Consider the following 25438-nt stretch of genomic DNA (forward strand, 5'->3'; position numbering starts at 1 on the left):
TTCCTTGACCTATTTTCTAATATACGTCGTAGGGTCAGTATTGCCTCACGTGTTCCAACATTTCTGCGGAATCCAAACTGATCTTCGCCGAGGTCGGCTTCTACCAGTTATTCCATTCGTGTGTAAAGAATACGCGTTAGTATTTTTCAGCCGTGGCTTATTAAACTGATAGTTCGGTAATTTTCACATGTCAACACCTGCTTTCTTTGGGATTGGGATTATTATATTCTTCTTGAAGTCTGAGGGTATTTCGCCTGTCTCATACATCTTGCTAACCAGATGGTAGACTTTTGTCAGGACTGGCTCTCCCAAGGCCGTCAGTAGTTCCAATGGAATGTTGTCTACTCCCGGGGCCTTGTTTCGACTCAGGTCTTTCACTGCTCTGTCAAACTCTTCACGCAGTATCGTATCTCCCATTTCATCTTCATCTACATCCTCTTCCATTTCCATAATATTGTCCTAAAGTACATCACCCTTGTATAGACCCTCTATATACTCCTTCCACCTTTCTACTTGCCCTTCTTTGCGTAGAATGGGGTTTCCATCTGAGCTCTTGCTATTCATACAAGTGGCTCTCTTTTCTCCAAAGGTCTCTTTAATTTTCCTGTAGGCGGTATCTATCTTACCCCTAGTGAGATAAGCCTCTACATCCTTACATTTGTCCTCTAGCCATCCCTGCTTAGCCATTTTGCACTTCCTGTCGATCCCATTTTTGAGACGTTTGTATTCCTTTTTGCCTGCTTCATTTACTGCATTTTTATATTTTCTCCTTTCATCAATTAAATTCAATATTTCTTCTGTTGCCCAAGGATTTCTATAGCCCTTGTCCTTTTACCTGCTTGATCCTCTGCTGCCTTCACTACTTCATCCCTCAGAGCTACCCATTCTTCTTCTACTGTATTTCTTTCCCCCATTCCTGTCAATTGTTCACTTATACTCTTCCTGAAACTCTGTACAACCTCTGGTTTAGTCAGTTTATCCAGGTTCCATCCCCTTAAATTCCCACCTTTTTGCAGTTTCTTGTATAGAAACCAGATGGCAGTTATAAGAGTCGAGGGACACGAAAGGGAAGCAGTTGTTGGGATGGGGGTAAGTCAGGGTTGTAGCCTCTCCCCGATGTTATTCAATCTGTATATTGAGCAAGCAGTAAAGGAAACAAAAGAATGATTCGGAGTAGGTATTAAAATCCATGGAGAAGAAATAAAAACTTTGAGGTTCGCCGATGACATTGTAATTCTGTCAGAGACAGCAAAGCACTTGGAAGAGCAGTTGAATGGAATGGATAGCGGTTTGAAAGGAGGATATAAGATGAACATCAACAAAAGCAAAACGAGGATAATGGAATGTAGTCGAATTAAGTCGGGTGATGCTGAGGGAATTAGATTAGGAAATGAGACACTTAAAGTAATAAAGGAGTTTTGTTATTTGGGGAGCAAAATAACTGATGATGGTCGAAGTAGAGAGGATATAAAATGTAGACTGGCAATGGCAAGGAAAGCGTTTCTGAAGAAGAGAAATTTGTTAACATCGAGTATAGATTTAAGTGTCAGGAAGTCATTTTTGAAAGTATTTGTATGGAGTGTAGCCATGTATGGAAGTGAAACATGGACGATGAATAATTTGGACAAGAAGAGAATAGAAGCTTTCGAAATGTGGTGCTACAGAAGAATGCTGAAGATTAGATGGGTAGATCACGTAACTAATGAGGAAGTATTGAATAGGATTGGGGAGAAGAGAAGTTTGTGGCACAACTTGACCAGAATAAGGGATCGGTTGGTAGGACCTGTTCTGAGGCATCAAGGGATCACCAGGTGAGTATTGGAGGGCAGCGTGGAGGGTAAAAATCGTAGAGGGAGACCAAGAGATGAATACACTAAGCACATTCAGAAGGATGTAGGTTGTAGTAGGTACTGGGAGATGAAGAAGGTTGCACAGGATAGAGTAGCATGGAGAGCTGCATCACACCAGTCTCAGGACTGAAGACCACAACAACAACAACAATTGTATTGAAGCATTAACTTCGAGATATTGTTTTTATTTAATGAACCCTGAACCTTATTCAAAGTAAGCTATTTCACTTATTAATCAAAGTGCTATTACTGTGCGACAGCAATATTTTATGTTTTATTCTTTTAATGATAGTTTAGGATTTATTTAAATATAATTTCAGACTTTTCAGAGCTATATAGTCACTGCTGCGTAATAGTCTATAAGCATGATTACTACTGTTAATTAAATTACCTTTTCACGGTAATTCCAGGAGTGTTTATGTTTTGTTTCTTTTTTCAAAGTCAAAAAATGTGTCAGGCTTGTCGAGTATCCCAGAGTGTCGAGTTATCGAGAGTCCAGTTTTCAGGGTTCTAATGTTGATCATATGACCTTAAAATGCTAAAAAACTTTAAAACTCACTATTTCTCAATTAAAATTTAGAAAATTTTCCGTGGCAGAACTCCCAGTATGCCCCCCCCCCCCATTATTTTTTACAAGTCGGCTCCCTGCAGGGGAATCATCAGTCAATGACCAATGTATTTAACTTAATTTCAGTTGGTTATGACATGGGTTTCCTGTTACACAGGCTCTGATCTGAGAGGCGGGTCGCTGCAGTTGGTAGCACTGGCGGGCATTGCTGTATTCACCCTAGCTGCCGCCTTCTAAATGGTAGCTCCGACGCCGCCCAGAGCCGCCAACATTTTCGTCGCATCCTCAGTACTGCACGGGACAGCGTACTCGCTCCTGCCTCCTACGTGACTGAAGTACACACTGAAGCAACATCAATCTTCATACACCGTATCAATGATTATGTATAAAAATTACAAGGTGTCTAATGCTAGAGAGCCTCTTCACGGTTACCACCAGTTCAATATTATTTATTGCCTCAGAATATTCAATATTTATAAGATACAGTATTTTAGAATAATCGTTTGTAAACTTTATGACATGAAGCTTTCAAGAAATCATACGTTTGTGGCTAAACAATATTGTGATAATGTTGTGAACTCATGACTCACTAGCTTACTTTTATTGTATTATCGTTAAAATCTTATAAAAAAGGTAAAATTTCTCTGGGTCCTTTATCGGTTTTATTATGTTTAATTGCCTTGAACTGATTCTCCGAATTCTTTTCAGTTTGATTTCACATATTTACTCATATTCCAGAAATGGTTCATGCGGTGTATGAAGGCTTAAGGTTTGGAAACAGCTGTCCTAAACATATTTATTCATTGTCTTAGTAGTAGTTTTGATTAATAAATTTATTTATAAAATTTAAATCAGCTCAAGGCGTCTACGTGAAACGCCACTAATTTATTCATTGCAACCCTATTAGACGTCATTACAGAGATTCTCATTGCTAATTTTAGTATTAATAGCATTGCCTACTGTATTACAACTTCCGTTCTAGGTTTTAATCGTCTCTCTTATGGATAATTCTGGGTTAAGTATGTTTGTACTTGGAAAAGAGGGGCACATTCGAAACATCGATTCCACTACACTTATTTTTAAAAAAATTCAATGTGCACTGTCCATTGCCAAAGAAAATATGATCTCTGTTTCGGAATTAAATTCGCATGCATTGTGTGTGGATTATTTCTCTGTTTGTCTGTTCTCAGATTTACCTCATTTCAAACTTTAGAACACTAGGCGAATATCTTCTGACATGCATAAAACTATCACTCACCTGAAACAGATACGAAGTGATCATCATTCAGGACCTAAAAGAATTGCGTTTCGTAACATACATATGTCTTAAACCTAGTTTCTTTTAAATGTTATAGACGCAATGTGCCATACTGCACACAATAAGACCCAAAGAGCATTACCTCTTTTATATTCATAAAAGAAAATAATGTGTCTTTGCTAATTCAGTTTTTGTTGTTAGTGGATGCCAGTTCAGTTAGATTAGCCGATCTACCTTAAATATTTATGTTAATTTACATAACATGTTAACAACTCGAAGAATAGATAGAAATGAGTAGTTCTGTAATTTTTTGTTCTCCCTGACTGCAAAAAGAGACATACGGAGAAATATTTAGCAGTGATTCGGAGTTTCTTTCATTATTCATTGGACGCAAATGAAATGAAAGTAAGCGTAGCTACATCGTCTGAAATAGCAGGTTACTCAGGCAGAAGTGTAAGCTGTTCAATCTTCCAACACTAACATTTTCTGCTATAAGCCACAGCAGGCATACATGGTTGGCACTTCGCTATGGAGACTGAAAACCATGGAAACGTATTAAAGCGATCATGGTCATTTGACAAGGGGAAGCATAGCGCAACAGATCTGAATAACTAAGAAACAAGAACATGTAAGTATTACAGCCATTTAGGAGTCGCTTATTTAAGACTGTCTGGGAATGATAATGGAACAAAACTTTGCATATGTCCTTGTTTAAACTTGAAATTCAGGAATCAAGTGTTCTTTCTACAATGCTGACAGATCTCCATACTTTGCCCTTTGTTGGCTGAAAATGGGTCACCTTTATATAACAATGCAAAGATTTGTCTAATGAACATAATGAGAGTAAGTACATTAATGAACATAAAATATTCTATTTTTGAAAATAAAAACTGTGACAAAAGAGTTCACAAAATGCTCACAGTTCCTACATTGCATTTCAGCGCAACATTCGAAACACTACAGCCAAATTTTTTCATGTTAATATCGTCGAACACAGAAACGAAATGATCTTTTGTGTACTACGTTTCATCTTCTTGTCATAACACTTCACGTCTGCATGGAAAACAGCAATCTTCCCACAACATCATGACCATAGAAATTCCTGTAACAAATGAAATTGTAAAAAAAGTCTGAAGTACTGTACTTACCTATCTGAAGAGGATAAATGAGACGTAATATCCTTTTTGCATCTCTGAAATATTTTGCTGTAACAGAAACTTCCCAAAAACTGCGAACTAGTTTTTTTAGTTGCATGTGTATTTCGAAACAAAAGAGTTTAAAAGAATGCCAGTTCGCTGCTGCTGTGTAAGTAAATTTACAAGCACATAATTAACATTTTTTGTATGGGTGCTAAATTATTCTCGCAATCCCTTATAACTACAATAATGAATTGCATGTACGTTCAGTCCCAATGTGATATGAAATTTATTATTATGTTATCCCGAAGATTGTTACTCATTTCTATCAACACGTCAAAGATATCAAATACAGAACACTTCCTTGATGTTATGCAACATTTTTTTATTCATTCACTAATCTATTCTCGACTTTTAGGCAATCATCAGATATCACCTAATTGTCAGCAGAAAAAGTAACATGAATTACACAGAGATAGTAGGTAACACAGACGTTTCGACTTTAAATACTGTAAAATTGATCTTCAGCTTGATCTTCAGCATATATGTCGTTCAAAAAAAGGTCTTACAATATAAAAATTATTTTAGTGTTGTACTTATCTAGTTCCATACGCATTTTCATAACTGAAACATAATTTAGCAGATGGTTAGGAGGAGATACGACTGTTCATTTAAATCTAAGCTTACACCCTTCGTCAACTGCTTATTGATTTTCAATATTTCTAGCGACGATACAACCTACTTTTCTTAACGGTGTGAAGAATGCCAAAATATACATCATGTGGGTAGTTTGCCGCTGGATGATACTTGCCAGGTGTTTACTGCGTCTCTAGTTTCCCTCATGACCAGACAACTCAATTGCTCTAGACAACTCAATTGCCGCAATTTTGTTTGACTGACCCACAAATGATGTTCTACAGTGCTTGCAGATGATCTGGTAGACCTCACACTTTATGACAGCATCTTCATGGGTGAGTAACTTTCTGCTTATTTTATCGCTATTATAAAATGCTAATGTGTATTTGCAAACAAAATGATAACAACTATACACATTTTCTGTAAATTGTGTGTAATTGTTATCAATCAGGACAGAGCGACTTCAGTGAGGTATTGTCTTTGGTCTCCTACAGTGCTATTTGAAAGGGTGATCGGTTAATGGATCAGATATGGCACACTACAACAGTGCATGGAAAGCTGCAAGTCTATAACTTAGCCGAAGACTGATTAGACAATAAATAAAAATGTTGCAGAACATCAAGAGAATGTTCACCATTTGTTGTTATTTACATGTTTGGTAATCACCAAAGAAGAATTCAGTAAATATCGAAGATTATTCTGAGCACTATTCTTGCTGATAAGATAATTATTCATGCATCCTGAACGTTTTTAACAAGATTTAAAAATACGTATCATCTCTTTACCGTATTTTTGCAGTACGTTTAACAGGTGGCTGTGAAAGAGAATACACTGGAGGACATAAATCGAGTTTCCTTATTTACGAGGCCAGAGCTATTTGCTGGTGGCCTAGAGTAGTGTGACATTGGCAAACTATAAATGATGAAACTATGTAACAGGTGTTTACAAGGAAAATAACGTAAATATAAAGAAAGGCAAACTCTTTGTTCCTATTGAAAATTTTATAATAGTTACGAAACACTTCATATCATTGAGAAATATTTTATTGAGACTACAATAAATCTTGCAGCGATATAGCTTTGAAACACTATATTTTTTATATTAAACGAGTTTTTGCACACTTAATGTCGTCGTATCATATGACGGCTTATCAATGTCTCTTACCACATTTCAGAATTGAGCTGTTATCAAATTGTAGTTATCGTGAAGTAGATAAATCTTGAGATAACGTTTTATTTCTCTAAATTCCCTAAGGTCTGAGATCGCCATTTTCACGACAGCTTTTCTTGGACGCAGAATCAAACAGCATAGTCAAGAAAGGGAGAGTTAAGTTTTTGAAAACAGCCACACGTCGCGCTTTGTATTTTTTGTTGGTCGGTTTCACTCTTCAAACGAACAGCAGCAGCATCAGAATATGCACTGCAAAAGTACAAATTGAGATCAAATGAAAAATTTACATTGACATATTCTGTTTCCAGTACTGTGACTTACGTTTAAAATTGGCTGGCAGCATTAAAGATTGCCCTTAAAGTTGGCTGACAGCTTTAAAGATCAATCTGGCTGTATTATGTTTAAAGTACGTTTAAAGTGCAGTAGTAAATGCTGACACTGACAGCACCAAAGACGAAATTGATTGTACAACTGTGCTTGTAATGTCCATGGTATAGTCTGTCCAAAGACAATTTACAACTATAGAAATTCTTTAATTCTGTCAGCCAACTTTAAACGTAAGTCACCCTACTGTAAGTAAAATGTGTATTTCAAGTAATGTCAATGTAAGTTTTCCGTATTATCTCAATTTGTATCTTTTACAGTGTGTATTCTGATGATGCTCTTGTTCATTGGAAGAGCGAAACCAGTCAAAAAAAATAGAAAGTGCGACTTGTGGCTGCTTTCAAACACTTAGTTTTAACTGTCGCTCCCCCTGCTCTTGGTAAAAGGAATAGTTCTTCACAAAGTTAAATCTAGCATGATCTTTGCGGTGACAATATGTAACACAATCCTTACTTTAACTAGTGGCAAGTGCTGTTTGAGATAGTATGTTCAAAAATAGGTAGTTCGCTAAATAGCCTTATAAGGGTACGCTGGAAGACTGTATATGCGTTTCTCGACGAGGTGGAGAGTGAGTCACTGTGTGTACTAAATTATGGTATGTAAATTGGAAGCAATCTGCAATGTATAACGAGCTAATTAGAATACAAAGTTGCGTTTGCCTTAACTGGCCTCTGCTACCGTTGGACTATTTTTGCAAGCGTTTAGCAACACGCACTTTTCGTGAAATGCTTCTTTATTATTACATATCAGAGCTACATAATGTAAATGTTATATTTACCGTTCGTACTTTTACCTAAAATCTTTCTAGAGGCTATGTCTGAAAGTAAATGTACTTTGTAAATGGGCATCTCAAAGAGTTTGTAATAAATAAAGACCATCTGTCACGAAATTCGCTTTATTCTTGAATAATAACTTGTTTTGTCCGTCCCGTCCATTTTCTGCTCTCCACGATATAAGAATGAAACAGCTGCGCTGAGGCACGACGAGAATAGCCTGATAACAACAGTGTTTATTTACTGAAAATTTCTTCTTTCAGTAACATTTCAGGTAAGATCCTGATGATAAAACATCGTCATACTGCCGAAATGATGCACCCTTCCACAGAGTCGAATCAGTTTCTTGTCCAACAATTCTTAGGTTACACCAAGTGGCGACAAATACGAAAAGAAAATCTATTCACCATAGATTACATATTAATCAAATGTATCGGTTGTGAAATATTGCCCAGTGTACGACCCACAATTATTTTCTCTAATCCACTATTCGAATATTGTGTCATCGACTGCAGTTTCCTTATCTGTATGCAACAGATATTTTTAACGTGTATCCTTCTGCTGAATTCGTGAAAAAATACATCCTGGTGGTGATGGGATAGCCAATGAGTGGATTACAGATTACAGCTGTGAACTACGACACACACACACACACACACACATACACATACACATACATACACACAAACCTCAAAGGCACATATATTTTACGAGATCAAGAAACATCTTACGGCATTATTAATGTTTCGTTACTCTCGATGGCTTCTCTCTGTAAATGGTGTTGTGATGGATGCTCGACTTAGGTTTTATTTTTCCATTTCCGAGATTTTATTCACGAGAATATCGCCACGGAAAACTACGTTATCACTTCATATTTTCCTTTTTATTATTACTCACAACGAGAACCCGCCATTGGTCGCGCTCTGATACAATCTAAAATTGGCAGGGTGAATGAAGGGTGAAAATAAATGGATACCTATTTTGGCTTAGGTGCCAACACTCAATAGTCTCCGAGAAAATTACGGTAAATGTTGTGACACCACTTCATAAAATTCAGTCTTGCATTTTTTCCCCTCTTTCCTCGTCGCGGATGTATTGGCTTCAATATTTTCTTGAGGAATCATGAAATACGATGGAATTATTGACAAAAGAAGAAAGCACGTCAAATATGATTAGAAATAGCTATTATCACAGTTAACACCCAATAACACTTTCCAGCAAACCCTACAAACAGTTTCCTTTGTCTCTAAGAGGACAGTGGCAATCTAAGTGCTCGAGTCCAACAAGACGTCAACCAATTAATAGAAAGGCTACAGAATGTATACGCAACAGTCACAAAATTTTGTAAAGCTCGCAAATGCAACCTATCATCAGATTTTGGACCACGTTTTGCGACCTTCCGTAAAAATGACGTTTCTCTACGTTACTGACTCATTAGGTTGAACATAATGATCCTTCCTGATACAGTGGGCTGTTTGTTGATGAAATCGGAATGCCGGCCGCGGTGGTCTCGCGGTTCTAGGCGCGCAGTCCGGAACCGTGCGACTGCTACGTCGCAGGTTCAAATCCTGCCTCGGGCATGGATGTGTGTGATGTCCTTAGGTTAGTTAGGTTTAAGTAGTTCTAAGTTCTAGGGGACTGATGACCACAGCTGTTAAGTCCCATAGTGCTCAGAGCCATTTGAACCATTTTTGAAATCGGAATAGTGATGTGTTCGTTAAAAGTAATTCCACACCAGTGTGCCTTTATGTTAACCCTGCATGGTATACTTTTGTTGACGGGTGAAGAAGACATCTTCTGATTACAGAAGTGTCCTATTCTCATCGTATAGCAAAAAGCGATGCAATTACAATACACGTCTTGATCCGCAATCAATATCGAGCTACTGAGAAAATTCTTCGATATGCGTAGTTTGGAGCGAAATTATTGACAGATCGCGGGGTGTTTAGAACGTTAATGTGGATTTTTCCTAAATCTATTCGCTCTAGAAAATGCGACTGTGGCATACTTGCCTTCGCACGTTGCTAGTGATACAGTGAATTCTTACGCTTTGGAAGTTTTTGTGATAGATATCATCGTAGTGGAAGCACTGGTTCTCGTGAAGATTTAAAGTTAAAATCAATGAGAAAATGGAATACTACAATTTACGTTTTATTTTTCAATTACTGTGCATTACATAAGATTTAAGATGATAAAAACTGTTCTAATAAGACCTGAATGCTCATTTCTTTTGTAAATAATTCTATTGTATTTTACGATGTCACAAAAAGTGTTGATTCCACATAATTACGCGGCAACAAAAGGAAAAAAAACATAATATTGCATTTGAACACGGGGCACAAAAATTCAAATCTACGAGGTGCATTCAAGTTATAAAGCATCCGATTTTTTTTCTCCGCACTGGAAAGAGATAGAAACATGCGCATTGTTTTAAAATGAGGCCGCGTTCATTGTCAATACGTCCCAGAGATGGCAGCACCGTACGGCAGATGGAATTTTACCGCCAGCGGTAAGAATGAAAACTGTTTTAAATACTTAAAATGGCGACGTTTTCCTTACTTGAACAGCGTGCAATCATTCGTTTTCTGAATTTGCGTGGTGTGAAACCAATTGAAATTCATCGACAGTTGAAGGAGACATGTGGTGATGGAGTTATGGATGTGTCGAAAGTGCGTTCGTGGGTGCGACAGTTTAATGAAGGCAGAACATCATGTGACAACAAACCAAAACAACCTCGGGCTCGCCCAAGCCGGTCTGACGACATGATCGAGAAAGTGGAGAGAATTGTTTTGGGGGATCGCCAAATGACTGTTGAACAGATCGCCTCCAGAATTGGCATTTCTGTGGGTTCTGTGCACACAATCCTGCATGACGACCTGAAAATGCGAAAAGTGTCATCCAGGTGGGTGCCACGAATGCTGACGGACGACCACATTACTGCCTGTGTGGCATGTTGCCAAGCAATGTTGTTGCGCAACGACAGCATGAATGGGACTTTCTTTTCGTCGGTTGTGACAATGGATGAGACGTGAATGCCATTTTTCAATCCAGGAACAAAGCGCCAGTCAGCTCAATGGAAGCACACAGATTCACCACCACCAAAAAAATTTCGGGTAACCGCCAGTGCTGAAAAAATGATGGTGTCCATGTTCTGGGACAGCGAGGGCGTAATCCTTACCAATTGCGCTCCAAAGGGCACTACGGTAACAGGTGCATCCTACGAAAATGTTTTGAAGAACAAATTCCTTCCTGCACTGCATTAAAAACGTCCGGGAAGGGCTGCGCGTGTGCTATTTCACCAAGACAACGCACCCGCACTTCGGGCTAACGTTACGCAACACTTTCTTCGTGATTACAACTTTGAAGTGATTCCTCATGCTCCCTACTCACCTGACCTGGCTCCTAGTGACTTTTGGCTTTTTCCAACAATGAAAGACACTCTCCGTGGCCGCACATTCACCAGCCGTGCTGCTATTGCCTCAGAGATTTTCCAGTGCTCAAAACAGACTCCTAAAGAAGCCTTCGCCGCTGCCATGGAATCATGGCGTCAGCGTTGTGAAAAATGTGTACGTCTGCAGTGCGATTACGTCGAGAAGTAACGCCAGTTTCATGGATTTCGGGTGAGTAGTTAATTAGAAAAAAATATCGGAGGCCTTAGAACTTGAATGCACCTCGTATGCTCTTTGCCAATACGCTGCCAACGCACTTGATTACACACTGCGCAAGCAGGCTGATGTAATGGTGCCGAAACTTTGATCGTCATTAATGTTAGCGTCTATGTGAAAATTCACCCTATGAAGTTTTGACTGCATCAGAGAACGACCTACGGCTAGATCGAAACATATGTGCCTTCCTCTGTTGGTACCAACTTTTGCTTTCGAAAACATATAGTTCATACTGTGGAACATTACGAAACTTTTTGTCAATATGAGTAGTTCTACTAGTTTCGGCCAAAGAAGAATAATGATCGAAATTATACTCAATGATTAATATACCTCCGGAAAGAAGTAAAGAGATACGCAAAGAACATGACACAGAGCTGTCACGATTAATTTGATTGACGAAAAGGATGAAAATAATTTGTTTCATGAATGACAGGCGCCCAAAAGACAACTTTATTTTGAAAATAACAAAAGGCTGGTGCACCAATTGATTATTCCATCACTTGAAGCATTCCTGTTTTCCTTTTTTGAAAGAAGGATGTCAGGAAACAGGGCTGCTAGCGTGGAAGCCCTGAATCCAGTTTGAGGATACACAGAATTAATTTTTATTTACTTATAAAAAATGAAACAATCCACCACTGGTAACAGCATAGACACTCTCTGATTTTCAACTGCAGTATTATAGCCTTAAAATGTTCCGACCTCAAAGCTATTGAAAGTAAATTTAAGATACAGCCAACAGCCAAATGCAGCCAAACAAATAACCTCACAACAAAAGCAGCAAGTTTAATTTAAATTTGGTTACCAAAACCGTTGAAAAAATTGACAGAAATGAAACTTCAGTATAATGAAAATTTAACTTCAAATATTTAGTTTTAATTTATTTAACATGTTAGACAAAAACACTTACACCTTCCTTCAAATTTACTGCTATCACCCAGACTTACCGGTAACATAGTAGTTAAAGAATTTACAAACAATCAAAATGAGTTACAGGGATGGTGAGTTTGGTAAGCCACAAACAGCGTAGGCCGTTTAGTTAACTCGGTCACCCGACCCGACGCCACGCCATGGGCAATACAGCTAGATAAATAACAGCTTGATCTAAAGCACAGGGAAATGATATTAGCACAATGCAGCCTTGCTTTACCGCATAAGACAAGTAACTGACGTTTGAACACAAGCTTTACAAACTGTTATGAACAGAGTGTCTCTAAAGAAATTCCACTGGTTAACTTATCCACACAAATATAATCACCAATAAGTCTTTCAGACTCCTCCTTAGTTGAACAGAGAACCCCTAACTTTAGACATGATTTGAAAATTCTGATTACTAAAAATATACAAGATGAACATTTATAAAACTGACAGACAGTAGGGACGGATTCCTAACTGGAAATGGATCAAGGGAAATCCTACGAACATGTGTCTGGAAATGCATCGTTGCCACGATAGATGGCGCTAACGAATGACGATTCCCTTGACCATGTGCCATGTTCCTCGTGTGTTGCAGTCTCTCTGATTGACACAGCCCACTATAAACAGCAGTAATGTCCAGTAGTTAAGTCGGAAACAAGCCGAGATGGGGTCTGTGTACGGCCAAGCAGATGGAAACGGTCAAGCTGCAGCACCACTATACCAAAACGAGTACCCTCACAGACACCAACCAACATTTGCTCTTTTTGGGCATTTGTTGGTCATGTCTTCACTCAGACAGACGAACGTGCAGCGGCGGATTGTGCGTACATCAGATTTAGAGAACATGGTTCTACAGGATATTGAGACTAACCACAGTACAAGCTAGAGTCCTGCATGACCGAGTACGCGAGCACGAAATACGAGATGGGGCGAGCACACCCTAACTGGTTAGGCTGCCCGCACTAGTCCTTGTGACCGAACATAGAAGCCGTGACCGAATACGTAGCACGGAACTTCAAACACATTACACGTGTCATTATCCGTGTGAGACTGCAGCCAGTACGGGCTACTCATTTGTGGTGTGTCTCTCTCTGTAATCATGCAGCGCGACCACGCCAGTGCAGTAAGACCTAAGATTGAACCCAATGTTTACACATTGAAGGAACGGGAAGGTCTAAAAAGCCACGTGTGTAGTACATTTCTGTTGGTTGTAGACGAAAACAGTGCGTCTACTGGGTACGTATCGTGCATAAATTGCTCCATATTATTGTGTTTCCAGTCGGGAACCCCTCAATTAAAGGAACACAATTGCAGGAAACCTCACGAAGATACAGCTCCTTCAGGGATACCGCCAGTAATAAAAATAGTATTACAGCAAAATGTGTTGCAATGTGTGCTAAAGATATGAGACCTTTTAATGTTGTTTCTGGTAAAGCTTTCAGAGAACTATAACAAGAATTAATACATCTAGGTGCGTATTATGGAGAAGTTAACGTGGCAGAAGTCATGTCACATCCCTCTACTATAAGCAGACATGTCACAGAACAAGCTGATGCAAAGCGAAGCAGCATAATGCCTTCTGTTATTGCAGAAGTTATTAATAAAACAAGTGCTGCGACAGTTGGTATGTGGACTGATTCGCATAATCACGTGCACTGTTTGACACTTACAACACATTACATTAACACAGATTGGTCTCCTGTGGACAATGTTTTATTTACAACAAAATTCCCTGACGTTAAGAAGACGGGAGTAAATATTATGAAAGAAATTCAAGAGAGGATGGCTGATTGGGACCTTTCCCCGCACACGTTGCACAGTTTTGTTTTTGTCTCCGACCAGGTTGCTAATGTAATAAAGCCTTTGGAAAATCACGAAAGGATTCCTTGTGCTGCTCATTGTATAAACACAGCACTTAGCCATAGTTTCGATGAAGATAACTTCTTGTTAAAACATGCCCCGAACATCGCATCAACAATAAATACTGCAAAATGCATTGTAAGGTTCATTAAGAAAGTGGCATCTGCTCGTCTTTGAAATCATCGTTGAAACAAGAGGTGTGCTGACGCTGGAACAGCTTGTACGCTATGCTGGAATCCTTACACACTCAGTATAATGAAGTTGCCGCTTTGCTGACGGAAAAGGACTGAGCTTACAGATTGCAAGGATATGATAATGAGCATGCAGGAAAAATTGCGCATTTTCTGAGACCACTTAAAGAGGCCTCAGATGAATTAGAAGGCGAAAAAGAACCGACAATCCAGTTAGTTCTTCTTTGGTTTCACAAACTGCAACAAATTTGCAGTGTCAATGACACTGATTGTGAGATGAGTAATTACTGCAGTTAAAAGCACTGTTTCATTATGATACGCGATAGATTTATAATTAACTAGCGTAATTGATGCATACTAACAGAAATGTATTTTTTAAGAGGAGGTACAAAGGACTAAAAATCGAGCCTTGACTTTCGTTTGTGAGAAGACTGTGACCACTTCCAGACATAAAATTGCTGCGTCTCCTATCCGCGATTGTATTGAAATATCATTTTACTTTCATAGTGCTTTATGAATTTAGCTGTGTCACGTACTCGTTCTTGGAAACATTACTTTTGTATTAAAAGAGAGAGAGACAGAGATAAATACATTGTGTGTGTGTGTGTGTGAGAGAGAGAGAGAGAGAGAGAGAGAGAGAGAGAGAGAGAGAGAGAGGCGTTGGATTTGTACAGTACAGTGCGGCGAGCCGAGGCGCAGCGAGGTGAGACGTCAGCGGTGACCGGTCATGCTCGGTTATCCGCGTGTCCGGAATCCGGACAACAGACATGGGGTGAGTATGTGACCGGGCCGAGTCGTGTGGGGCCGGACACGAGCGGCTCGGTCCCCCCCTCAACGGGTGAGCCGTGACCGGTCAAACATTGAGCGTTGCAGCACTCTAGTACAAGCTCCAGACAAGTGGCCCGCCAACATAGTATCAGCCAAGGTACGATTATGTGTGTCCTGCATGACACTTTGAACATCTGTTGTGACGTGGATGCGATGCAGCTCTGTGGTGTGTTCCGGGACGATTTGATGACGTTGCACGCACTCAATCCATTTCCGGACATACAGGGTGTTTCAAAAATGACCGGTATATTTGAAACGGCAATAAAAACTAAACGAGCAGCGATAGAAATACACCGTTTGTTGCAATATGCTTGGGACAACAGTACATTTTCAGGTAGACAAACTTTCGAAATTACAGTAGTTACAATTTTCAACAACAGATGACGCTGCGGTCTGGGAAACTCTATAGTTCGATATTTTCCACATATCCACCATGCGTAGCAATAATATGGCGTAGTCTCTGAATGAAATTACCCGAAACCTTTGACAACGTGTCTGGCGGAATGGCTTCACATGCAGATGAGATGTACTGCTTCAGCTGTTCAATTGTTTCTGGATTCTGGCGGTACACCTGGTCTTTCAAGTGTCCCCACAGAAAGAAGTCACAGGGGTTCATGTCTGGCGAATAGGGAGGCCAATCCACGCCGCCTCCTGTATGTTTCGGATAGCCCAAAGCAATCACACGATCATCGAAATGTTCATTCAGGAAATTAAAGACGTCGGCCGTGCGATGTGGCCGGGCACCATTTTGCATAAACCACGAGGTGTTCGCAGTGTCGTCTAAGGCAGTTTGTACCGCCACAAATTCACGAAGAATGTCCAGATAGCGTGATGCAGTAATCGTTTCGGATCTGAAAAATGGGCCAATGATTCCTTTGGAAGAAATAGCGGCCCAGACCAGTACTTTTTGAGGATGCAGGGACGATGGGACTGCAACATGGGGCTTTACGGTTCCCCATATGCGCCAGTTCTGTTCATTGACGAAGCCGTCCAGGTAAAAATAAGCTTCGTCAGTAAACCAAATGCTGCCCACATGCATATCGCCGTCATCAATCCTGTGCACTATATCGTTAGCGAATGTCTCTCGTGCAGCAATGGTAGCGGCGCTGAGGGGTTGCCGCGTTTGATTTTGTATGGATAGAGGTGTAAACTCTGGCGCATGAGACGATACGTGGACGTTGGCGTCATTTGGACCGCAGCTGCAACACGGCGAACGGAAACCCGAGGCCGCTGTTGGATCACCTGCTGCACTAGCTGCACGTTGCCCTCTGTGGTTGCCGTACGCGGTCGCCCTACCTTTCCAGCACGTTCATCCGTCACGTTCCCAGTCCGTTGAAATTTTTCAAACAGATCCTTTATTGTATCGCTTTTCGGTCCTTTGGTTACATTAAACCTCCGCTGAAAACTTCGTCTTGTTGCAACAACACTGTGTTCTAGGCGGTGGAATTCCAACACCAGAAAAATCCTCTGTTCTAAGGAATAAACCATGTTGTCTACAGCACATTTGCACGTTGTGAACAGCACACGCTTACAGCAGAAAGACGACGTACAGAATGGCGCACCCACAGACTGCGTTGTCTTCTATATCTTTCACATCACTTGCAGCGCCATCTGTTGTTGAAAATTGTAACTACTGTAATTTCGAAAGTTTGTCCGCCTGAAAATGTACTGTTGTCCCAAGCATATTGCAACAAACGGTGTATTTCTATCGCTGCTCGTTTAGTTTTTATTGCCGTTTCAAATATACCGGTCATTTTTGAAACACCCTGTATGTTTGTAGTACCTTTTATCCTCCACTTCCAGTCAGGAAACCAACCTCTGCAGTTTGTCAGTTTTATTAGTGTTCACTCTGCACAAACTTACAAAGTGTATTTTATATATAGTACTGTATTCTCACGATAGAGCTCACTTCAAACAACCACTAGTAATAGTAATGTTAAAAAGACTGGAATCTTTATTTAATATCACAACCTTTTTTCCTTCTTGTAAGGAAAGGACTCAACTAACTTCATGGAGATCTCACAGCCAAAGGACTATGTACCTTTATACGTTATCAAAAGATCTTAACATGAATGACATTTCTATTCAATGAAATGACAGTTTCCGAGATTTTACTGGTCTCACACAGATATGATTTTATGTATATAGACTTAAGCGGCAAATGAATATCTGTACGAAGGCAAGGATTCGAACCCAGGGCTCCTGCTTACTAGACAGGTGCATTAGCGATTAAGCCACTTTGGCACAGCGCTTCACACAACTGAACGGATTACCCTGGTATACCTCTCTCCGAAATTGTCACTACCATCCCAGTCTACTTTAAATTCCCCCTTACACGCAAACAGAATTACCAAGGATCTACATGTTCTGGAATTGCACCTCAGCGTCAGATGTAAATTGGGGATCCAGTCTGAAATCTGGATGCAGGTACTTGTACAATTTTGTTCGTGGGTAAGGAGGAATTTAAAGTATACTGGGGCGGCAGTTAGAATTTGGACTGAGGAGGGAGTTGTGCCAGATTAATTCGCGCAGTTGTGTGAACCAAGGTGGCTTAGTGGCTAACACACCTGCCTGACAAGCAGGAGAGCTGGGTTCGATTCCTGGACTTGGTACAAATTTTCATTCGTCGCTTCGGTCTGTGTTCATAAGATTTCCACCAAATCTTTGATGTCTCCACAAATCGTAACACAATCAAAATATTTGAACCATAGAAGCACAGCATTCAAATACACTGGTATCCAAAGTTAAAGCAACAAACGGAAATTTTGCAAGGTTGTGTTTATTTTGCCATAAAGCAGTACACACAGGTGATAGTAAAGAACAATGTAAAAAAAAAACAGAACGTAAACAACTGGAACATATATAACTTCTAACTTAACGGATTTGCACACACATTCTGACTACGGGTTAATGTGCTCAGTATGAGGTATGACCATCTTTGGCAGCAGTACAGGCATGACAACGACGTGACATGCTGTGAATGATGGCATCAATCTCATGCTGAGGCGATAACGCCCGTTCCCCCTGCACAGCTGCTCGCAAGTTTGTAGAGTAGTTGGTGGATGCTAACGTGATGCAACCCGCCCCCCCCCCCCGCCCCACCCCCCATGCGTGCCGCCAGACATGATCTGTAGGATTCAAATCGGGACAGCGAAGAGGCCCCGGCATGGGTGCAATATCTTCCGTTTCCAAGAAAGCATCAACCACCCGCGCTCTATGAAGTCGATCGAGCCTTATCGTCCATCAATACAAACTCTTGACCCACAGCACCTCGCAAAAATCGCACATGAGGTCCCAAGATCTCGTCACGATACCTGACAGCAGTTAAACCTTGTCTGTTCACCTGTATAATTTCGTGAAGGGGTGTTCGTGTGGTTAACATAATCTCTGACTATACTATTAGGAATCCTCCTCTACATCGGTCTCTTTCCACAGTGTTTGGGTCCAGAAACCGAGTACCATATTCCCTCCAGATGTTAATCCGTCGATAATCATTCTCCAGACGATATTTGGGCTCATCTGTGAAAATAACATTGGCCCACTGTTCGAACGCCCAGGTGGCATGCTGACGACTTCACACTAGATGTTCCCTCTTGTGAAGATCCGTCAGAGGTATACATACAGCAGGTCTCCGACAATAAAGACCACTCTGCCGAAGCCTTCTGTACACCGTTTGTCTCGATACAACACGTCCAGCTGATGCTACTGGGTCAGTTGCCAGCTGCCGTGCAGTACTAAAGCGGTACAGTCGTACTCTTACGGCAATATAACGTTCCTCTGTTTCTGGTGTCATAAATGGTCGGCTCTGCCCTGGTCTTCGGGATACAGTTTCGGTCTCTATAAACTGTCGTCACATCCGAGAAACAATAGGCCGATTCACATTAAGTCATCGGGGCACATGAGTCTGCGACTGTCCTACTTCGATTCTTCACACCGCAGAGAGTCCGATAGGCGTCTTCTCTGTGCCATACTGCACCATCTGTGACTGTGTACACAGCACTGCGGATGAGGGACTACCCGGCAAACACTACCACATTTGTTCAAATGTGTGTGAAATCTTATGGGACTTAACTGCTAAGGTCATCAGTCCCTCAGCTTACGCACTACTTAACCTAAATTATCCTAAGGACAAACACACACACACCTATGCCCAAGGGAGGACTCGAACCTCCGCCGGGACCAGCCGCACAGTCCATGACTGCAGCGCCCTAGACCGCTCGGCTAATCCCGCGCGGCTACCACATTTGATAGGCGCCCTGACGTCATCGTTGGCACGGTTGTCCGTTGACCGGAATGCCACCTTCCGTGCAGAACACGATCGTGCAGACATATTCTGACAGTCTTTACGATTATATCGTGAATTAGACACAGAACGGGGAAGTAGCTTTTTGTTGCTTTTGGACAGTAGTGTATCAAACGCGGCGAGCCAGAGCCATTTAACGAGCCCAGGCGACGCACTAGACCAGCAACTCAACTACTACCGGGCAAAATGATTTCAGCGCCATGAACACTGCCAAGCACGAACCTGCTTGGGGGCCAGATGCAGTAGCAAGGCAGCTCACCATTTAACTCAGTCTCCAGTCGGCAACAGCAGAGACACAGGAAGGCAGCAAGCACCGCACTATCTCCAGTACAGGCTACGGCGGGCGCAGGTGGGCACAAACAGCCCGCGAACAGCGACTGTGTCTGCTTCGTGACCTGCGCCGAACTCCATTTTCGCTACAAGGAAAACCTCGCGCCGCCACTGCTCTTCCGCTATGCCAACTCACCACCTGCGCCCTCTCTTTTAAGCCGCAGCCAACCATCCCAGCGCTCCTCGCCAAACTTCAGCGCTCGGGCAGATGAAACCAAGGCGAGAGAAGAACACCGTAGGGTGTTGCTGATTATTTTTATTTTGTTTTATGTTTTTTGGTAGCAAACTTGTTAAGTAATTTGTCATACTTTAACATCTGCACGTGACAAATAATGAGCTTTAGTCATTACGTGCAATAGATTCGAACCCGTTCGACACTAAAAATTTCAGAAAAAAGAGCTGGGTATTTTAATAAAGCAAAACCTATATCTGCGAATAGCTTACCAGCGAGAAATTGTTGATGACGTGTTTGAATACGCTATATTATTTGTTCGATAACGATGGGGCTGTAATTTGGTCACATCGCACAGAAAAACATTACAAATAAATCCAATGATTACTTACTGTGTTACTGAGCTCGGTGATGCCTCAGTTGATGTGAACTCTCATCCTCGATGAGGGAAGCACAGCTCTCAATTTTGGTTTACCTGGTGGTTTCTGTAAATCATTTAAGGCAAATGCTAATAATTATTTCCAGCCATAATGGCTATGTTTGTGAACCGTGACTGTGTGAGATAATTATTTATTTCTAGTTTCTGCTACCAGTCACATTTTTATTTTATGTTTAATCTAACATAATGCAACGCGTTTCGAACATGTTCTGTTCATCTTCAGGCGTTTATACATACACACATACGTACAGAGAAATGTTACTTAAAAATAAACAGAACTCTTTGTCCATTGTTTGTTACTGTAGCGGCTGGTACGGCATTTGTGGAGGGGGGGGGGGGGGACAGTATGATACTACAGCCTGTATAGGATGCAGATAGATTTGAATCAGTTATGTGTTACGAAAATAATGTGAAACGCTTTTATATAACAGTTGATCACTTACGATTTCATCATCTTGCTGCTTCACTTGCATCACTGGTGTAATGGCGGAGCTGTTGATTGACATTACACATTATATTTTGTCACTGATTGCCAACGTAATTCACTGCACAAATTGCTTCGATGTTATGCAAACAACACAAGATGGCGGACTGTAGCATGTGAGTCTGCATCGATTATGGAGGTTTTGCATCGATATTCTTGGTACTCACAGATTTGTAGTCACTTATTTACATTGACATATCTTGAATCTCTTGAGTTAGAACTAGCTTAAGACTGTTGAAGAATTCTGAGTTTTTGAATTCGGTTATTTCATTAAGAATGTTATCTCCATGCTTTGTGTTATGTACGAAAATTTCCATTTCTTCCATGATATCCATTCTTTTACTTTTTCCTATTTTGTGTAAAATTTCGAGGTTGTCTTCGATTTTCAAAGGGTGTTCTGTGTCTTTAATGTGAGTTGCTACTGCTAATTTGTTACATTTATCATGCCTGTAGCAGTCTAAATGTTCTTTGAATCGGGTCCTGAAATTTCTGCCTGTTTGGCCAATATAATATTTATTACATTGGCTGCAGGTAATTTTGTAAATGCCGGATGCATCAAGAGAGAACTAAATGACATACTTGTAGAAAAATACACATTTGAAAAATCATATTCCGTAAAGAACAGCTATGAACTTATTAACAGTTGGAAAGATTTGACAGTACCACCTCAAGCCAAGCTTCTGGAATGCTAAAAAGTGTATGACGTTCCCTGGTACATAACTATGCATATAGAGAACTCCGCAGAACTACGTCTACCCTTGATTCAGATGGTACTATACGCAAATTATTGTGCAAGAGGGAAGAAAAGAAAGGATGAAACAGCACTTAACAATGAATTTTATATCGTCCCCATAACAATGAGGCGTCCTGATATTTTTCTTCATCTAAAACACCACATGGGTAAGGCACAACGATTTCATAGCTTCCGTGTAACACTTGTACCGCTCATGAAATTGTACGTAGGGAGGGCGGCGAGTTCCAGATAATTGTAAGAACAAGATTTCTAATCAAGTGAGAGCAGTGTTATCAACACAAAATCAGATATGGGTTAATGGAAAGGGAAGCCTAATAATGAACAAGAAAATAGGAATCCATCAGAACTACTTCTACAGCATAGTAAACGCATTATTATACCCAGCATAGACACAAAGCCTGGAAATACCAGAGTAATACAACTACGCCTGCTTGCCTTGCAGATGAAGAATAGATTGAAAAAAATGTGGTGTGAGTGACAAGAAATTATTCATTACATTCAAGGAAAGTAAAATTTCAATGTGTTGGGGAAAACAACTTTTTATGCAGGAAAACATAAGGCAAAATAATAGAAAATGGACTATGAAAAAGGACTGTAAGGGGAAGCCGCCTGATAGAGTTTTGCTCAGAACACAGTTGAACAGCAGCTAACACTTAGTTTAAGAATCATGCAAGGCGGTTCTATACATGGAACAGGACAGATGAGATTGAAAATTTCAGATAGATTAACCATGTAACAATAATATGAATAAAAACAACCATGCATGTTTCAACTGGTGATATGTAGGATGAAAACGATCCTAAAGGCCGTTAACACATGCATAACATACAGATAATTACGACACTTGCACACAAAGAGATTGAAATAACGTTCATTTAAAATTACAATTCTTTAAACTGACAATAATTTAAAGAACTGGCTCTTAAATGAAGTATCTTTTTATTGCTTTGTGTCTGTATGTTATGTATGCATCAAAGACCTTCAAAATTGCTTTGCCTCTTCAGTATACCCGGTTGAAGCATGTGTGGCAGTTATTATTCATAATATTTTTATATGGTTATGACTTGTTACAGTGCATCAGAATGAGAGGTATATCATGTTTATATCATATTATCTGTCCTTTGTTTTTAATCTCGTATTCTAGTAGGTAATAATGGTTTTTTCTTTTGCTTGTATTGTAGATTCTGTAAACGGGTAGTGTATCGGTCACACTGGTAATTCTGTTCAAAAAACTTTGCGATTGAGACAAATAAAAATTATGTACATCATGGGTGTAAAAAGCTAACATGAATCATGTACAGAATGACTGAATGACCGGCAGAAAGTGACGTGAGGAAAGACTGGTTTGGCATTTGGAGAAATGTGGCCAGTAGCCCTACGATTTATCTCAAAGTTAAAGAAAGACAAACCCACATTTCTATCACATGTAAATTTAGAATAATGCGTTTGACAATGTTGATGAAATACGTTCTTTGAAACTCTGAATTTGTCAGGGATAAGATACAACAAGAGAAAAGTTACATACAGCCAGTGCAGAAACTAGGCTTCAATAAAAAGAGTCAAAAGACTTAAAGCAGTAGTTGAGAAGCGTGTGAGACAGGGTTGTAGCCTATCACTGATGTTACGCAATCTGCGCTTTGAGCAAGCATTAAAGGAAACCTAGCAGAAGTTTGGAAAAGGGATTAAAGTTCATGAAGATGAAAAGATTGCAATATTGCAATAGGATCTACAGCTGCCACAGATTTTCTGAGATTATCGTCATTCAAAAAAACGGTACAGTTTGCTGATGACATAACATTGGAATGGGTAGTGTCCTAAAAATGAGGTCATTACTAAAACCACAGTACTGGAGTGCAGCAGTGGTGGGGGTATTAAGAGTAGGAAATGAGATGCTGAAAGTAGGAAGTATTCCCTGAAAGTGTTTGTCTGAAATTTAGCTTCATATGGGAGTGAAACGCTGTTGATAAACAGTACAGAAAAGAAAGGCACTTAAGCTTTCTAAACGTAGTATTTAAAGAAGAATACTGAGGATATGAGGATGGATAGTGTAACCAATAAGCAGATACTGAATCGAATGGGGGAGAAAAGACTTTTGTGGAATGAATTCACTAAAAGAAAGAATATTGTTAGGACACATCCTGAGGCATCAAGCAATTTTTAATGTGAAAATGCAGCGAATTTTGGGGGGGGTACAAGCTGTAGAGGTAGATCAGGGCTTGAAAACGGTAACCTCATTTCACTGCATGTCAATAGCAGTAGTTATACAGCACATATAAAGAGAACTCTTCCATGTGGGAGGACTTGCACAGGATAAACTACCATTGAGAGCTGCATCAAATCATTCTTCGGACTGAAGACTGCAACAGATAACACTTTTTACTGAAAACACAACCAGTTTCGATCTCAAGCAAGACCATTCCAAGTTATCACCAAGTGCATTTACAAGTTTGGCAAACAACGTCAAGTGTGAATAATACAGCCCTTATTTCCATGCTTTCTCTGTAAAACCATAGAGGAGTACCATCTTAAGCGTGTCTTGCATCAGGTGGAATTCCTCTTCAATGGAAAATCCAGGATGGAATGTAACAATATATGAGAAGGAAAGTTGCTACTCACAATATAACAGAGATGCTGAGTCGCAGATAGGCGCAACAAAAAGACTATTACAATTAAACCTTTCTTCCATTAAGGCCTTCATCAACAATAGACACACACACACACACACACACACACACACACACACACAGACACACAGACACACACACACACACACACACACACACACACTCACGCAAACGCAACTCACACACACAACTGCAGTCTCAGGCAACTGAAACCACAGTGCGAGCAGCAGCACCAGTCCATGTTGGGAGTGGTGACTGGGTGGGAGTAAGGAGGAGGCTGGGTTGGGGTGTGGGAGGAATAGTGTGATGGGGATGGCGCCCAGTGAAGTGCTGCAGGTTAGACAGAGGGCAGAGGAGAGGTGAGGAGGGGCGGGGGGGAAGTAGCAGAAAAGGGGAGAAATACACAGCCGTCATTCCACTACCACACCCAGTCTTTTTATTTCTGTCCTTTCCTGCTACTTCTCCCCCCCCCCCCATCCACACCTCACCCCTGCTCTCCACCATCCCCACCATTCTATCCCTCCCCCCTCCCTGCCCCAACCCTCTCCTTACCCCCATTGTCGCCACTCCCAACATGCACTGGTGCTGCTGCTCGCATTGTGGTTTCAGTTGCCCGAGATTGCAGTCATGTGTGTGAGCTGCGTTTGCGTGAGTGTGTGTGTGTGTGTGTGTGTGTGTGTGTGTGTGTATTGTTGACGCAGGCCTTAATGGCCAAAAGCTCTAATTGTGAGTGCCTTTTTGTTGTGCCTATCTGTGACTCAGCATCTCTGCTATACGGTGAGTAGCAACTTTCTTTGTCATAATATTGGAATTCCTCTTCAATTTTTCTTAGCAAGCACGAAAATTAGATGAACTGCAATATTCATAAGATGATTATTTCCACGCCAAGCCAGGAATTTTCTTTGCAGCTCTTCAACCAATTCCAGAACACACCATCAAACTTCAAAAAATATTACTTAATATACACACAAGTAAATATCTTGTACCAAAAGTTTCCTTGGAGGTAAATGGGTAACAGCCATTTTAGAGAAAAAAAATCCTTCGAAGACAGCATAAAAAGTACTGAAACATGTATTGGTGAAAACAAAGCGACGAAAC

General features: G+C 40.5%; 1 protein-coding gene across 1 annotated transcript in view; it reads left to right on the forward strand.

Moving 5' to 3' along the window:
- Positions 1–3269, forward strand: part of LOC124613124 — a 95987-nt gene extending 92718 nt beyond the window's left edge. The window contains exon 4 of the mRNA XM_047141740.1: positions 2576–3269. Within this exon, the coding sequence (XP_046997696.1) occupies positions 2576–2655 (80 nt within the window). The 3' untranslated portion in view covers positions 2656–3269. The remainder of the gene's footprint in view (positions 1–2575) is intronic.
- The last annotated feature ends 22169 nt before the right edge of the window (positions 3270–25438 follow it).

The sequence above is a fragment of the Schistocerca americana genome, chromosome 4 (assembly GCF_021461395.2).
Source record: "Schistocerca americana isolate TAMUIC-IGC-003095 chromosome 4, iqSchAmer2.1, whole genome shotgun sequence".
Taxonomy (NCBI): domain Eukaryota; kingdom Metazoa; phylum Arthropoda; class Insecta; order Orthoptera; family Acrididae; genus Schistocerca; species Schistocerca americana.